The 16,351-nt window shown below is 41.2% G+C and overlaps 1 protein-coding gene across 2 annotated transcripts in view; it reads left to right on the top strand.

Moving 5' to 3' along the window:
* babam2 (BRISC and BRCA1 A complex member 2) overlaps positions 1-6,883 on the top strand; it is an 81,559-nt gene extending 74,676 nt beyond the window's left edge. The window contains exons 11-13 of one of the 2 annotated variants that reach the window (XR_008573370.1): positions 10-163; positions 2,304-5,544; positions 5,630-6,883. Coding sequence is in view for 1 of the 2 variants with exons in the window: in XM_054795902.1 (XP_054651877.1) it covers positions 10-163; positions 2,304-2,367 (218 nt within the window). In the remaining variant the exon portion in view is untranslated. Of the gene's footprint in view, positions 1-9; positions 164-2,303 lie in introns of both variants that reach the window. The other variant, XM_054795902.1, reaches the window with a different exon arrangement.
* Positions 6,884-16,351: the final 9,468 nt, after the last annotated feature.

Below are 16,351 nucleotides of genomic sequence, written 5' to 3' on the forward strand. Positions count from 1 at the left end.
ACTTTGCAGTGGATCTCCCGCTGTACTTTCCCAGAGACCAACCCACACTCACGTTCCAGTCTGTGTACCACTTCACCAGCAGCGGGCAGCTTTATTCTCAGGTGCAAAAGTCGTATCCTTACAGCCCACGCTGGGACGGCAATGAGATGGCCAAGAGGGCAAAGTAAGCAAGAATGTTCCAACAGAAGTTGTTGAGAGTTAAAGGATCCCTGACATGATTCATCGACTTTGCTTAAATTTGTTTGTTGTTCTACATTGTTTGATTTTTGAAAGCAAACAGTGAATTTGCAAAAATTAGATTTACAGTTCATGGCACCACGATGAACTAGCTCTTGCAGTTCAGCCTCATTTCCGTAAGTGACATCATATCGCTCAGGTAAACAAACATGGTGGCGTATGATGAGACAGAGGATGTTTACAGTGATTATAGCCAAGATTTAAGCAATGTGTCAATAGTTTTCGAGGAGGAAGAAACATTTGCAGATGGAATAGAGAACTTGCAGTACATGGACTTAAGCCTGTTTAGACGACATTATCTAAACAAGACATGACTTACTCTGTTGTGCCAACTTTGACATAGCGGTCGTTCTTTGTTTTCTTCTGTGTACCGGTGGAATAGCATCCTTTTTCAAAATGCGCTAATACCGTTCTTTCAAGACAAATTCTTCTTGTAAAGGTGTTCCTTCAAAGCAGTCGTCAGTGAAATGATCGCGGCAAAGAACAGAACTCAAGGGTAGCGTCCATCTGTCTGAAAAGAAAAGAAACTTACAGTATCACTCGGATACCATGAACATCCGGCAGCAACACGTTTTGCTGAACTATTATTTTGATGAAAAACATACTGAACCAATTTGACGATCTACCTGGAGAAGATTTTTTTTACTCCGCTTTATCTGAGAGGTTTTACCTCTGATGATGTCACTGGGCTGTGAGTCATACGACGAATTCGTCATAACCGGCGCCATGAACTATAAATGTAATTTTTGTGAATTTGTTGTTTGCTTTCAAAAATCTAATAATGTAGAACATAATTACAAACAATATATAACATATTTAAGTTGATGAATCATGTCAGGGACCCTTTAAAGACTTGACGAGCATTTAGTCTAGGACAATCCCCACAGGAAGATGAAGCACAGTCTGCCTTGATGCTCTTTGCTTGACAGAGATCAGCGTGAGGACATGGATCAACTCCTTCAGCTTCTGAAGTTTGCTTTAATAGCACTGAAACCGCTTGTATTTCAATGATGATGGTAGTTCTACAATCGGAAGTGCATGCCTCTTTTGTGTTTGTACAGGTTTATTGTCACTGCTACCACAACCAATTCACTATCTTTGTCAGATTTCCTACTTATTAAAAAAAAAGTCGTATGCGTGTGTTTTAACCAGCATGATATGCAGGTTCTTATTTGTAACAGTGATTGTTCCACAATGGGGCGTCTATTTCTTCTGTTTGAAGGTTTTGACAAACCCCACTTAAGCAAAAAATCATCCATCCATCCATTAATTTTCTTTTCTTTTTTTTGGGGGGGGGGGGGCACCATGTTTGATTTTTTTCCCTCTTTGCTTATTTGCTGCATTGTGCAGTAGTTCTCCTGTTTTTAGTTTACAAGTATAAATGATTTGTACCAAGTCATCTTATACAGTGGAACCACGGTTAGCGTACACCCCTCTTAGCATATTTTTTGGGTTACGTAAAAAATTAACTTATCACAAAACGTCCCTGTTAGCGTGTTAGTATGGAACCCTGAACCAGAAGTCATTGTCCCCCAGCTCTGTCGCCTGTCTATGACATCATCGACGGTTGACTCTGTAGTAACTAGCAGCTACGCTGTTAAGAAGGTGGGAAAAACTAGTGAATTCAAGAAGTAACTAGTGTGTGTCCATGTGGCTCTCGCTGCCACATTGCCATCTTTGTCAACAATCATGTTTTCAGTCAAGCTAAAAGTGACATTAAATGTTCATTTGTCATTTCTATGCATTTTTAACTGTTTTCTGCATGTAACGTCATAATTATAAAACGATAAAAAGGTGTTGCGTTTTAACATTTTTGGGTGTCTGGAATGGATTAATTGGATTTGCATGATTTCTTATGGGAAAGCTTGATTTGGTTAGAGTATGTTTCGGTTTGAGTTGAACCATCTGGAATGGATTAATGACACTAACTGAGGTTCCACTGTATGTACTTTCAGAACCAGAACTGATGGAATATGATACTTTGAAGTATATCGACACAATTAGTTGTTTTATATACAGTACTACATTCTCACACTATGCATCACCTTCCTCTCTCTGTCACCCAGGGCTTACTTCAAGAGCTTCATCCCTCAGTTCCAAGAAGGAGCCTTTGCCAACGGGAAACTTTAGTGCCCTGCGGCTCCAGGACATGCCTGTGGTTATGTGAATGTGTTGGTACATGCCATCGCGTACCTGTGCATGGGTACACACAGGCCAACATGATCCCTCAAGAATTTACTAAGGAATTGCACAGGCTGTTAAACAATAGAGTACCGCACATTGGAACAGACTGTTTTCCAGCATATGTCAGTGCACTTTTCTGTGTGCATGCGTAAACTCCCACAGTAAATCACTCCACCAAATCATTGAATCCTTACTCAGCAAACATCACATACCTACTGTGCTAAAGCAGCCATAGAACGTATACTTCCACTGCACTATATACCATACTTCCTTAGAGTAAAGGCACTTGATTTTGTCTTAATTTCAGCAGTAAGCAGCATATTACTTTCCTTTAATTCATCAATAAAATGAAAAGATTTCAAGAAGCCCTCAATACTTACTTTATTACGAATTACAGCGCATTAGCTTTTTTCTACCAAGCCATACTCATTTTTCATGAGAAAAGGTTCCGCAGACGATTAGTACTAATTACTGTGTGTTAGCAGTACAGCTTGAAAGAAAGAGTGTGTGCTGTATGTACAAATTCAGTCATGCTTTTTCTGACTCGTTTAGAATTTCATTCAAAACTATTGTAAGAAAAAGCAGGCAATGTTACAAAAAGTTGTCCAAGTACTGGGACACTACATGTAACACCTTGTCCGGCAAAGCTCTCTGTGACTGACAGCGATGTACAGATGACACCGTAGCACTGCGGGATCAGGCAGAACTGGTTTGAGCTGGCTGTAAGCAGTCACGGGTCTGTGCTGTGAAGAACCTTTTTCGACAAGAGCCCCAATGTGGGGATATATGAAGTCTCACCTTCCATGTGCGTACAGTAACTAGCATTTCTGGGCTGTATGGCCCTTTTTTTTTTTTGAACAGTGCAAAAAATATGTAATCTGTTTGAGTTCATCGAAAAGGCTTTCAAGTTCTTCCATACCTAACTTATCCAGGCATGTCCTGCGTTTGTTGCGTTTTCCAAAATTGATATAAATGTACACTTAATTGGACTTTAATTTGGTTATTTACAAAAATAACCAAACAATCACACCACATCATCGTAAAGTTCACCAACAGGAAATTCAAAACCGCACTACTGAAACAGGAAAAGAAGCTGAAACGAAGAAACATCTACATGGATGAGCATCTGACAAAACGCAACGCTGACTTGCCAAGAAAGCACGCAACTTGAGGAAGCAGGGAAAGATCAAAGGTACTTGGAGTGCCAACTGCAAAATTTACATTAAGTTAAATGGAAGACCAGAGACCAGAGAGGGCTTGCTGTCAAAGACATCAGGGACCTGGAAAAATGCTAAAGGTCATATCACCAAACAAGGAAAAGGAGCACAACTCTTCTGCATCCATGTAAGCAATAGATGACTTCATAGGTACAATGTACAGTTTGAGTCGATATCCTAAAATCCCCAGAATATACATCTGTGAGCTTAACTATATCATGTGGCGTAGCCCAGGGGTCACTAGTGGGAACAAAACCGTTCAACCTATAAATGACATCTGTCAAGTCACGAAAGGCCTAAAGCTAGCGTAGTGTTAGTCACAGATGAATTGACTCTACTAAAAAGATGGTTTGAATAAAAGGGATGATCACTGAACCTAAGTAAAGCTAAAATAATGCTATTTGGCACGAGCAGAAAGGATACTTATGCGTAAATACCAATTGATGACATTGATAGGGTGTAAGAAAGTACATTTCTGGGGGTCATAACAGATGAAAATATGCGCTGGAAATCTCCCATTAAAAATATACAACAAAGTGGTAAGAGATACCTCAATAAAAGCTAAATTTAGCTCTGGATGAAAAATCACACCATACTCTCTATTGTTCTCTGTATTACCATATCCAACCTATTGTGTGGAGGCATGGGGACGTAACTATAAAAGTACACCTAACCGTGCTACAAAAAGGATCAGATAGGATAATCCATAATGCCGCTCAGAGAGAACATACAAGCCCTTTATTCCTAAAATCACAACTATTCAAATTTGCTGATCTAGTAAATTTTTGAACAGCTAAAATTATGCAAAAAGCAACGAATAACCTTCTACCCAAAAACGTAATACAACTCATCTCAAGAGTTGAGGAATATGACCTTTGGGAAAAATTCAACTTAAAACACCAACACTAAAAACCCACAGCATTTCAGTATGTGGAATGAAATATGGAAGGGATTGACTAAAGAACTCAAAGCACTAAAATGAGCGATGTCAAGAAACAATACAAGCAACTGATGTTTAGAAGAGTCCTGAACCAGCATGTACGTACAATGCTACGTCCAATCACTCTTGTACTTACTGCCAACTCTTTGTTTTTCTAGAGAACATTGTCTGGATTCAATCATCAACCAACTTTGTCTCTGTCAACTGTTAACCCTTTCATCAGTTTTTATTATTATGATATATTTGTTCTTTTTTAGTGACTACAAACCTTGAGTGCTATTTTACCACATTGTTATACTACCCAATCATTTTCCTATGTAATTAAAATTGGCAAAGAGTACATTTAAAACAGGAAGTGTACAAATGTATTCACTGATGTGAAAAGTATGAGGGGTGGGATTAAATAAGTTTAGCTTCTTTATACTCCTTTTTGGACATGTGGAGCTGTCATGCATGTTCAAAATAAATTAAACCATTACCGTTACCAAAAACACATCAAATAAAAAGGTGGGTTGATTTTTTTGTTTGTTTTTGTGTGTTTGAATCTTTTTTGCGACCACTCAGAAGCCGTACCACTCAGAATACTTTAAAGTTGCTAAATTAAAAGCTACTTTGAAAACAGTTTTTGCACTCTACTAATTATTTTTTATTTCGTCCTCTTTCCCTTATTGCTGGTCCTTGACCACTTTGTGGCGACAGCGTAAAGGTTTGCAGGTTCCAAGCTAAAAATGCGATGAAATTTTGTGTTCTGTCCCGTGGTCAATTGTTGACCTTGAGCTTCAATTAGGCCCAGATGTAGTCATGTAAGGTTTTTGTTATTAAGATCAGTTTGTGAATGTTGCCAGGTAGTTTTCCATGAGTCTGTTGCCAGGGGACAAAGTTCAACTCAACCTTTCCACCGTAGACGTGATGGTCCATCTGCTGATCAGTCGGAAGGTGCTTCCCCTGACAGAGCAACACTCACAGGTAAGTTAAATACAGTTTAGTATGATGTTGTATGTGAATATTTCTGTTCACACTATTAGAATGTTGCTGTTTCCCGGTGGTGTAGTGTCTAGAACCAGTGGTGGAGCCACACATCGTTCATCGGGGTGGCCAAGTGATACCTGAAATGTCTATAGGGCCAGTGGGGTGGCCGGAGAGTGACTGTGGGTGACCACAGCCACCACGTATACCGTGCGGTCAGGGGCAGCAGGTGAGGCAGAGCCTGAATGATTAAATATACAAGAGTAAATAATAACAAAAGAAATCTTCATATTTGTTCATTGAACTGTATTTTCGGTATGATTCCAATCGTTTTAACATTTTCTTATGTAAAAATTGCTGATTTCCTGATCAAATGCAGGGAAGAAACCGAAGGTGGGGCCACCGTGAGCGTGGCTTCTCGGCTTTGTTTTGTTTCTCAGAAAAAACAAATGCATTCAAAATATGTTATGCGCTACTGAATGAATGAATGAATGAATGAGTTTCACAGATCAAGACTTTTCCAACTGCATGTACTTGAAATGCAAATAAAAGGTAAGAACACAAACGTTTTTCTGTTTATGAGAAATAAATGAATAATTGGGTCTAAGAAGTATCTGAAAACATTTTTAGCCAAAGTGAATTATTCGTCTCTTAATGGGCAACTTGTATTAACATTTTAAAAAAAAAAACAAAAAAAACTCATAGGCCTCACCAGCCATGAAACTCCTCACACGTCACTGGTGGCGAGCACATCTGCTTCACAGGGTGAAGAACAATTAGAACATCTTTGTGTGGAGTTTGCGTGTTCTCTCCCATCCCAAAAACCCACAGGACCTTAGTGAGGACGGGCTGCCCTGCAAATGGATGAATGTTGCTCTTGTCTTGCACGTGTATGAAGGTGCACTTTGTACACCATAGCTAAATCAAACATGAGACATGTTCTAAACGAGCGAGGGACTGCTCTTTTCAAGCCCCCAAGTGTATTTGCTTAATAAGGAGCCCCACCACAGGCTGTGTGTTTGTGTGTGCACCACACTTACATGTGCACATGCACGTGTGTGAGCGAGACGGAGTGTGTGTGCTGGCTTGTTTTCATCATTAAATATGAGGTCATAGTTAGGGGTCCTTCCTGTCCGGAGGCGCAGCCTTTTGCTGTATTTATTGTCGGTAATGCAGCAACTGTCAGGTCTAATTGAGAACTATAGGCTGAATGTTTCTGGGGCATTTAATAGCATTAAGGCTCTTAATAAAATAATTAAAAAGCAAGATTCTTTTTGTCTTTTGTACTGCCTCGCTCCATGTCTCTTGCCGTAACCTTTGCTGACCTGCTTACCAAACATTGCCTTTGTCAGCCGCGGGATGAGCTGCTCTTGTTTTCAGAGTTTGCTTTTCGGGGGGGGGGGGGGAGTTGAAAGTGGGGTCAGAAGGATGGCTGGGATCTTTAAAGAGTAGTTGAACTTGACAGTCAACTTTAGACATCTCAGAAGGTAGCGTGTGATTTGTAATACTGATGAATCTCTGGGTTGACGAAGTCCAGAACCTGAACTTGAAAAAGTCATTGCGGGGTTGATGTTGGCTAAAAAAAAAATAAAAGCATAGGAGTGATTCCGCCTTCGTGTCTTTGAATACAGACTATGACACCGCATCCGAGAAGTTTAATTACCTAGTTTGATATTAAAGCCTGAAGTTCAGCGCTCGGTTTGACGTTGACCCAAGGTGACATAATCCCGTTAAGTGTCTTGTAAACAGTCCCCTGCAAAATGTCTTTAATTGTGTCACCGATGCGATGCTTAAGTCACGTTGACTTAGTCGTCCCTCCTCAATCGTGGCTTCACCTTTTACACAAATTAACGTGGCTTTATCCGCTGTAATGATGCTATGAAGGTGCTGCTAAAGGTACCTTTTGAAGATGCCTCTCAGCCAACCCCCCTCCCGAATCACAGTGCAGAGGTCTGCCAGCCCTTCCAGCTAATACTCCACAAATCCACTAATCCAGACGCCTTTAAGAGATCTCAATGGCAGTCGGATGGAATCATTAAAAGCTGGAATAATTAGCTTGGGCTCTTTGGATGGGGGGCTGATTTGAGTTTGGTGAGTGTGTGTGTGGTCTGGCAAAGTTCACGCTCTGCTGGGCGTAGACTCCATTTGAGGAGCAACGGAGGATGCAATGGTCATTTTCCCCCTTGGAGGTTGAATGGCTGATTTCGCCTTGTTTCTCTCTTTGGGAATCTTCCTATCATGTTGCTCGAGGTGCCAAGGTTTCCACACTGGTGGTGGGAAACTTGAGCGGAGCATTGCTACTGTTAATTAGAGAGGTGGTGGTGTGTGCTGCAGAAGCAGGTATCCTCGTACCTCATGGCAGCTGGCAAACATGTACATTAGCATTAGATTAGTTTTAAGTGCACTGGTGACAGCGCTCTAAGCAGCGAGCTCGGAGGCAGTAAGGACCCAGCAGCCAGGAGTAGTGACAAGTGTGTGAAACAGGATCACTTACAGCTCAAGAAGGAGTGCCTTTTTTGTGAAATATCCCAAAGTTGGCTGTTGGCATCGCTCACCCCTGCTTCACCCCTGCTTCACCCCTGAATTGGGAAGTTGAAAACCATCAATATTGGGATGCAAGTAGTTTTCCCACTGGAATAGAAAGAGAACTGTCACTATGAAAACCTTTAACCGTGCAGTCAGTGTGTTAAATCCCAGTGTGAAAACAAGCTAACCGCTATTAAATTGTGTTCTCAACTAGGCTTGCGAGATAGAAACGATGAATTAGTTCCAGACCTGACCGCGATAAGTGAATTTCCTTGAAGCAAGATTCATTTTTTTCCCGTTATTAGAGCCCTGTAGACATGAAATAACACCCATATCGTCACCTTTACACTCCTATAGTTCTTTGTGTACAGCACATTGCGCAGCTGTAATGCACAGGCTACTGGATCTCTGCAAGGCCACGGCTTTAAGCATAGCATGCTAGCAAGCTAACTAGTTAGCCTCCAATATCTTTATTCTAAACTTAAGAAAGGGTTTCAAACGGAGTCTGGAAGAAGGACAAAGTGAGAAGTCAAAACTGCTTCCGCACGGAATAGGAGAAGAACTTTTTTCCACTCTATCATGTCGACATGCCTTGGCTGACTACATGCGGTGTGAAGGTAATGTCATGTACACGTCTCATCAGTGTTTTGTGTCATTACTGATGCCTAGGGGCCACAATAATAACATATTACTTGTATTTCAATATTTTCGGACTAATAATGGCCCCGAGTCAGCCACAAGACAACGATCGTTTGTTAATTAGTTCTTGAAAAACGGCAATAGAGTGAGGGAGCGATGCGGCGAGGGCCGACAACAAAGTTACGAATCCTTGCCTCCATGGCAACAAATGAACTACATTTCCTTTAAGTATCATTAGAACTGGAGGAATGGAGGAATACTAAGCATGCGACACACCGAGCAATGAGGGGACAGAGAAGCCATGCTAACCACTAGGCTAGCTTGAATGTAAAGTAGAAGAATCAGTGCTTAGTTCACTGTAACAGACGTCTAGCTGGAAGCGCGTTTCAGGGGAGAGTAACCGGTTTGGAACAGGAAATGACCAAGTAGCTTCATAAGATTACACCACTCCACAGCCACTTAAAAGCAAATTAATAAGTTTGCGACAACCGGCCGACTTGGTGACGAATGTGGAGAGGGAGGCGATTGTCGACTTAAGACAGTTGTAATGCTTCCCATCTTTGCAATAAGTTCCACTTCCTATTCTATGGTTGCCATCATATTTTGGTTTTTGTCATCACTGGAACCCTCCTGTGGCAGGTAAGACACACCTGAGTTTTCATATTCACTCAGTTGAGAGCAACTTTTGAGACACATTTTTACTCAAAATCACGTTTAGTTTAATGTCCACACAGTTTTTAAAAACAATTTCGCTCATTTACACACAAACTTTCAAAAAATGACTGAAGCTGGGTGTTGAACTTTTGAAGGCCCACCGTAGTTACCTTGAACTTTTTTGCGCTGACGCAGTGAAGCTGTGGAAAAAAATTCACACAGAAACGAAGGGAATGTTTGCAGGTAAAAAAAAAAACAAACCAAAAAAACAACTCACCTTAAGAGGGTTAGACGGTAAGCAGCAGCGAAGGAGGTAATCAGAAGGAAACAGGGAGCGTCCAACAGTCCTGAATATGTCGACTTCTTCTAGATTATTTACTTTTGGGATGCCCGTCACTGGCCCTCCCTGGGCTGTCAGCGTTGCCTAATTCTATTGTTTAATTCCTTATTTTGACTTGGATTTCATGAGAAAAGACAAAGAGCAGCCACGTGAAAGAAGAGGCTGAAATTGCAAACTCCAGTGACTGTGGGGTACTTTGTGTTTTGTCTACATGTACAAATTCAGAGTGACATATGGGGAATTTTGTTTCCCCCCTTCCTCATTTTTCCCCCTCACTGAAGAAGAGTGTGCGTGTGTGTGTGTGAGAGAGAGAGCGGTAGAGGAGGGGCAGATTTCCGAGGCTATGCAGCATTTGCCATGCAGCGTAGGGTTGTTGATGCGAGCCATGTTGAGGATGATGGAGCTGAGAGGCTTAACTAATTTTGGAAAGAGAGAGCAGGAGGAGGAGAGTGGAGGGGGGGATTTGGGGTCTTTTGTTACTGTCTGTTTGATCTGGGAATTTGCAAAAAAAAAATGGCCCAGAGATGTCATGAAAGTGAGAGAATTACTGCTCGGGTCCCTCACTCTTCTTTTTAATCAAACTAAAGTAGCACAGGAAGTCTAATGCACTCTCGAGTCAAAGCGACCACGCACACACACCGTCTTGCTAACGGATCATAACTGAATCTAGCATACGCCTGATGGTTCATTGCTAATTAGTCCCACACATGAGAAGCCAGGAGAGTGTAGCTAACCTGACCAAATGACTTGTCACTTGTAGCTTTTGCTGTTTTGTCTGTCTGCATTTGGGGTGATGGCTTTTAACAATATCCAATATCAAGACCGATTTTTATGAAACCCACAAAAAGGGTAAGGTGGGTATGTGCTGGTGGGTGGGGTTCCTTTCTCATCTTGCCTCAAGGGTGTGTTCAAAAAACACTTGATTTAAACCTTTTTATGGGTTAACTTAAGCACGTCCCGCAGGTGTTTTTCTCTGGAATGCGTCTCTGCATTTAGCTCGCTGTTTGGTCTCGCTTTAATGTGCTTGATTGTCACAAAAGACAAGACGTCCTTGGTTTCCAAATTTGTAAACCTTTTACCTTGGGGGGTTTAATGGAAATGGTAAAGACAATAATCATCAGTCATTAGGAGTTAATCAGTATGTAAATACTAAACAGGTTCAAAATGTGTTGATGGTGGGTGGGTTGTTTTAAAAAGCACAGCGTTGTCCAATCACCGCCTGTTCCGGAATACTGGAATATCGCTCCAATTCCATATATAGTACAGTGGTCGGTACTATATTAGGTATTACTATATTAGGTATTAGTTATATATTAGGTACCTCGGTTTTTGTGATTAAGTCGTTCCAAAAGGGTATGTCGAAAACTGAATCAATTTTTCCTGTCAGAAACAACGTAAATCCAGTTACAGTCATCCTTCACCACTTTGTGGTTCGAATTTCACAGCTTCACTCTATCACGGTTTTTCAAAATAAATTAATGTAGTTGAATACTGTTTTGTAGTTGAATACACCCTATTATTAGTAAAAAATAAAAATAAAAATGCATATTTAAGATAATGTTACGTATTCTTGGCCTAAATTAAGCATTTTCAAACATGGAATAAGTCCGTAGAAGAGGAGAACTAGGATGCATGGAAGTGTTCATGCTGTGTTTTGGGCATCTGCCTGTTAGACATCCTGGTAGTGCCACGTGTTTATTTAAAATAAAAAGGCTGACTAGAGAGCTCTAATAATGTTAAAGAAGGGTCCTAAACAGGTTTTCTATGCTCTAGTTATGAAAATATTCCATTCATAAATAAGGAATCCTACTTTGTGGAAATTCACTATCACGGTGGGTCTGGAACGGATTAACCGCGATAATGAGGGAATGTTGTAATCCGTTCCAGACGTTCCAAAAATATGACCAAAAAAAACATTTTACAGAGAATAATTCTGAAAACAATGAAAAACGCACATAAATGATAAATGAACATTTAACATGACTTTTACTATGATTGAATTGCAGCATTCAAGTGTAATAGTGCTGGCATTTGCAACGTTCTTCGGTTTTCTTCGTGTGGTACCTGAGAGCATGTTTTGGAATACAGACACGTTCCACACACAGTTGAACTTATGGGCTACTGCAGTATTATGTAAACTAAGTATTGCAAGATTTGGAGGCTGAATAAGCAAGCAATGTTGTTCAATAACTGAGACAATGTACGAGAACTTTTAGTTGAAAATACAATAGAGCATTCTAAAACCAAGGTTCCACTACACTGTTTTTGTACATTTCCTGGTATAAAAAGTTGGCTTTTAATGCATTCCCATTGCTGTGTGCGTGTGTGTTTTTGCACTCATTTAGAGCTGTCCCCTCCGAACCCTCCATCACCCGCTCCCCTCCTCCCTTCCTCTCCCGCTACCTGAGGAGCTGTCAGTCTGGATCGCCGCGCTGTCAGTTCAGCCTGTCAGACTGAGGGACGTGTTCTGATCGGCCGTGGACACTGATAGACCTGTCAGGTGAGATGACAGCCACAAGTGAAGACGCACACAGACAGGTACATGTAATGTGACAACACACTTTCATCTCTGCACCAACACGCCGCCAGCCCCCGCCCCCCCCTTCCGAATAATACATATCCACACGTGGGAAGTTTGCTGATGAGTTGAGGGAAACTTTTGATCTGAGAAGATGTGCTGAGGCCATGTGTCTCCGGCATCAGATTGATTTCCACATTTTTAAACCTTACACGGGATACTTTCAAAACAGGGACCACCTGAATATATGATGAAAATTGAAAGGACAAATCGCTACATTGCTTGTCATCAGAGGTAACTAAAAAGTAGAAAAATGGATGATCACCATGCGATTGGCTGGTGACCAGTATAGGGTGCACCCCGCCTCTCGCCCAAAGTCAGCTGGGATAGGCTCCAGCACACCCCCGCGACCCCAGTGAGGATAAGCGGCATATTGATGGATGGATGGGTAGGATTATCACCTGGGGTGTCACGATACACTCAGCTCATGTGACGAGCCGTGGTGCCACAAGAACGAGACGAGACGATATTTTAACATTACTTTGAAGAAAATCAACATGGCAAAGTATAGCACTGGACCAACATACTTTTTTTTACTTAACTGAGTCATAACATGTTTATAACTTTGAATGCGCAAACTAAGCATGATGCTTGTAACTGGTGAACTTTTTACCACAAATTGAATCAAAAAGTAACCATTATAAAAGTTAAAATAATGTCGGCAGTTGTAGCTGCGACTACTAATCGTTTTGTTGATGTGTAGTTATCGATAGCAGGCGATGCAATTGGTACCTGTGTGGGACTTCACCAGCCAGAATTTGACTTGGCAGACACTGTGAGGGCCAATAATAACACTGTATATATTGTTATACTTTGCCATTTCCCCCGACGAGGATTCAAACCACAGTCTCATGTGCCAAGTTCCCATGTTGTTACCCACTACACCAGGGGTCTCAAACTCGCGGCCCGCGGGCCATTTATGGCCCACCAGGTCATATTTTGCGGCCCGCGACTAGACGTGGAGAAGTAGTGTAAATGCTATAAAAAATATATATTCTTTTTGATATGATTCTACTTTATAGCATTAATCTAGTTGAGAGACATGAGAGGTTGTGTTTTCTGAATGAGTTTAAAATAGTTTTACTGTTTTTCAGACAGCGAAAATCCTGTTTCCACTTATGTTGCTAAAACATCCTCATTCTTTTTGTACCATTGCTGCTTGTAGTCTGGTTAAAATATGCTGCAAAAATGTCACCCCTTTTGTATTGCTTGTCTTCATTAGGGTCACGAGTAAGCTGGAGCCTATCCCAGCTGAATGCAGCAAAATACAAAATATGAAATGTTTTTTGGTTTTTTTTGTTTCACCTTATCACTGTATCGACATACAAGTATTATCATTATCAGGAGCCGTGCATCGCGTATCATACCGTATTGTGGGGTACCCTGAGATTCCCAGCCCTATTCTCAATACTTCATGCGGCCCAGCCACAACCAGACCCTATCTCCAGCGGCCCCCAGGTAAATTGAGTTTGAGACCCCTGCACTACACCAATCAGCTGCTTAAACAGCAAGCTCATACAGTACATCATACATGAGTGGCAAGTACTGTAGTAAATGGACTTGCATTTTATTATTTTCTACCTTTTCAGGGCCCATTAACCCAGTCCCCCTCCTAAAGAATATGTTCATTTTAGGTCTGCTACAATTTGGCCAAGCCTGCAAAAAAGGGGTGATGCATCATTTTATTACATTAAAAAAAGACACTACAGTAATCCCTTGCATCAGCACTCTTTAAATTTCGTGCCTTCGCTTTATCACGGTCAAAAAATATCAATTAGTAAATCATACTGTTTTGACGTTGAATACCACCTATTGCATATTTTAGCAAATGTTTCATAGTTTTTGCAGAAGTTAAGCATTTTCAAGCATAAAAATGGTTAAATTAACTAGAATACAAATATAAGGCATTCTGATGATGCATTCAAAGACGCTGTGATGATATGTAATATTCTACACAGGTCACTAGGTGTCAGTAATGTTACTGTAATGCTCGATGAGACACACAAGCAACAGACTTAATCGCCGGAACAACAGGCTTTTATTGCAGGTGTGAATGATCTCACAACAGCCACAATAATCCCTAACACAGGCTACTGTGGCAGCCGTAATTTATGCCAAGATAAAACTCAACTCTGAACCCATGATGTCGCTTCCTGTCCGCCCCCACTCAACTCCCCCAGCACATTTAGAGCAACACACACTAGTCTTATTTACTGTATGTCATAAATGGCTTATTTTATGTTATGTCCACTATGCGTAATATGAGTGTGAAGCCGACTATGGGGTGTTATTTCACGTCTACGGGGCTCTATTAATGTTCAAAACCATATTCAGAAGGTCATAAACAGGTTTTCTATGCTTTAACTACAAAAGTATTCCATCTATAATTAAGGAATCCTACCTCATGGAAATTCACTTATCACGGTTGGGTCTGGAACCAATGAACCCCTGTAAACCAGGGATTACTGTGATGACCTTCCCTTTACATACAAATGATACAAATTACAATGAGAGATGCCAAACTCAGTGCAGCTGGTTAGAGTTGACCTCTACCTGCCATGCCCTGCAGGAGTATGGGTACAAATACAAAAAGAGGCTCAAACAACAGGGTTGTGGTGGCAAATTAGATTTTAAAAAATGCAATGAGTGAGTTGGGGCCAGGAGGATAAGAGGGGGGGTCAGGGGGAGGGCCGACGGTGGTGGTGGTGGTGGTTGTAGGTGGGGGGTGGGGACATGGAGGGGGTGGCTCGTGCCAAGTGACACAAACGCCCCTTGGCAGCCTAATTAAATTTTCCACTTTTCCACACTCACATTAAGCGTCCATCGAGCTGGAAGGAATGGACGCAGTGAAGGAGTCGACCCCACGAAGAAGATCTTTTACCCCCATTAAACTATAAGTTGATGTGTGGTAGGATGCCAGTTCATACACAGGAATGGTGTATGATATTTGTTGTTTCATCAATCCTAAAATGGCCGTACCGTATAGTAAAACGTCACTTCAGTAGAGCACAAACCTCCACCAAGGCTGACGGAAATGGAATGGTCATATTTCTGTCCAGGGAGAACGACAAACAGGCAGGCAGCATCATTGTGATTCTGGAGGGTAAAATAGAATTCTGAACGGTCTAATCCTGCTAGCTGCATCTGTCCTACCATTTGCTGTTTAATGACGACTGCAAAACAAGGTCAAGACCCAACAGCTTGAATGTGTGATTTAGTTTCTTGTAGTACGTATGAGTTCAGTGAGCATTCTGGGTGCTTCCTTTGGTGCAGTTGCATTAGGTGAATGAGATTTCTTACACGGTTCTTTTGTTCATCACCAAGGAAATGTAATTCGTAAGGCACCTGTCATTCCAGCAAGGTTATTCTGTAAATGTTTGGCTCTGAGCGTTCTTCAGTCATTTGCTTTAAAAATGAATTCAAGTGATGGATGTGAGCCACCGCAGCAAAGTTTAGTGGTAGCGTGGCCCGTGATCTGGGGTCCCACAAAAGATGGTTCGTGGCTTCAGTTGGTCTAAATGAAGAGGGTCTTTAATTGGGCAAGCAATCGCCAACAGTGACCTCTGAGTGAGCTTGTCACACAGTGAAATGAAAGGGACGACACGAGAGAGAACGCTAACTGTCATCCTGATGTGAACGCAAACATGACAGCACAACACGTAACAGGTAAGCAAACACACACGATGCAGAATGATAAACAACTACGTCCTAAACAAGCAACTTTTTACAAAACAAGTGCCGCAAGGCATGCTGGGAAACCGGAAACAGTCCCAGCGATGCTACAATATATTCTCTTTTTATAATTATTTTTTCTACAGTAATCCCTCGCCACTTTTTGCTTTAAATTTCGCATCTTCACTCTATCGCGTTTTTTCAAAAACATACTAATTAATAACTCATGCTGTTTTGTGGTTGGATTAGGCCTGTTAATGGTTAAAAAAAGAAGCATATTTCAGCAAATTATACATATTTTTTGCCTAAATTAAGCATTTCTGACCTTAAAAATGGCTAAAAAAAAAAAACCTTAAATACAAATCTAAGGCATTCAGGAGACATATTCAAAGATGTTG

This window comes from Dunckerocampus dactyliophorus, chromosome 13 (assembly GCF_027744805.1).
Source record: "Dunckerocampus dactyliophorus isolate RoL2022-P2 chromosome 13, RoL_Ddac_1.1, whole genome shotgun sequence".
Lineage (NCBI taxonomy): Eukaryota > Metazoa > Chordata > Actinopteri > Syngnathiformes > Syngnathidae > Dunckerocampus > Dunckerocampus dactyliophorus.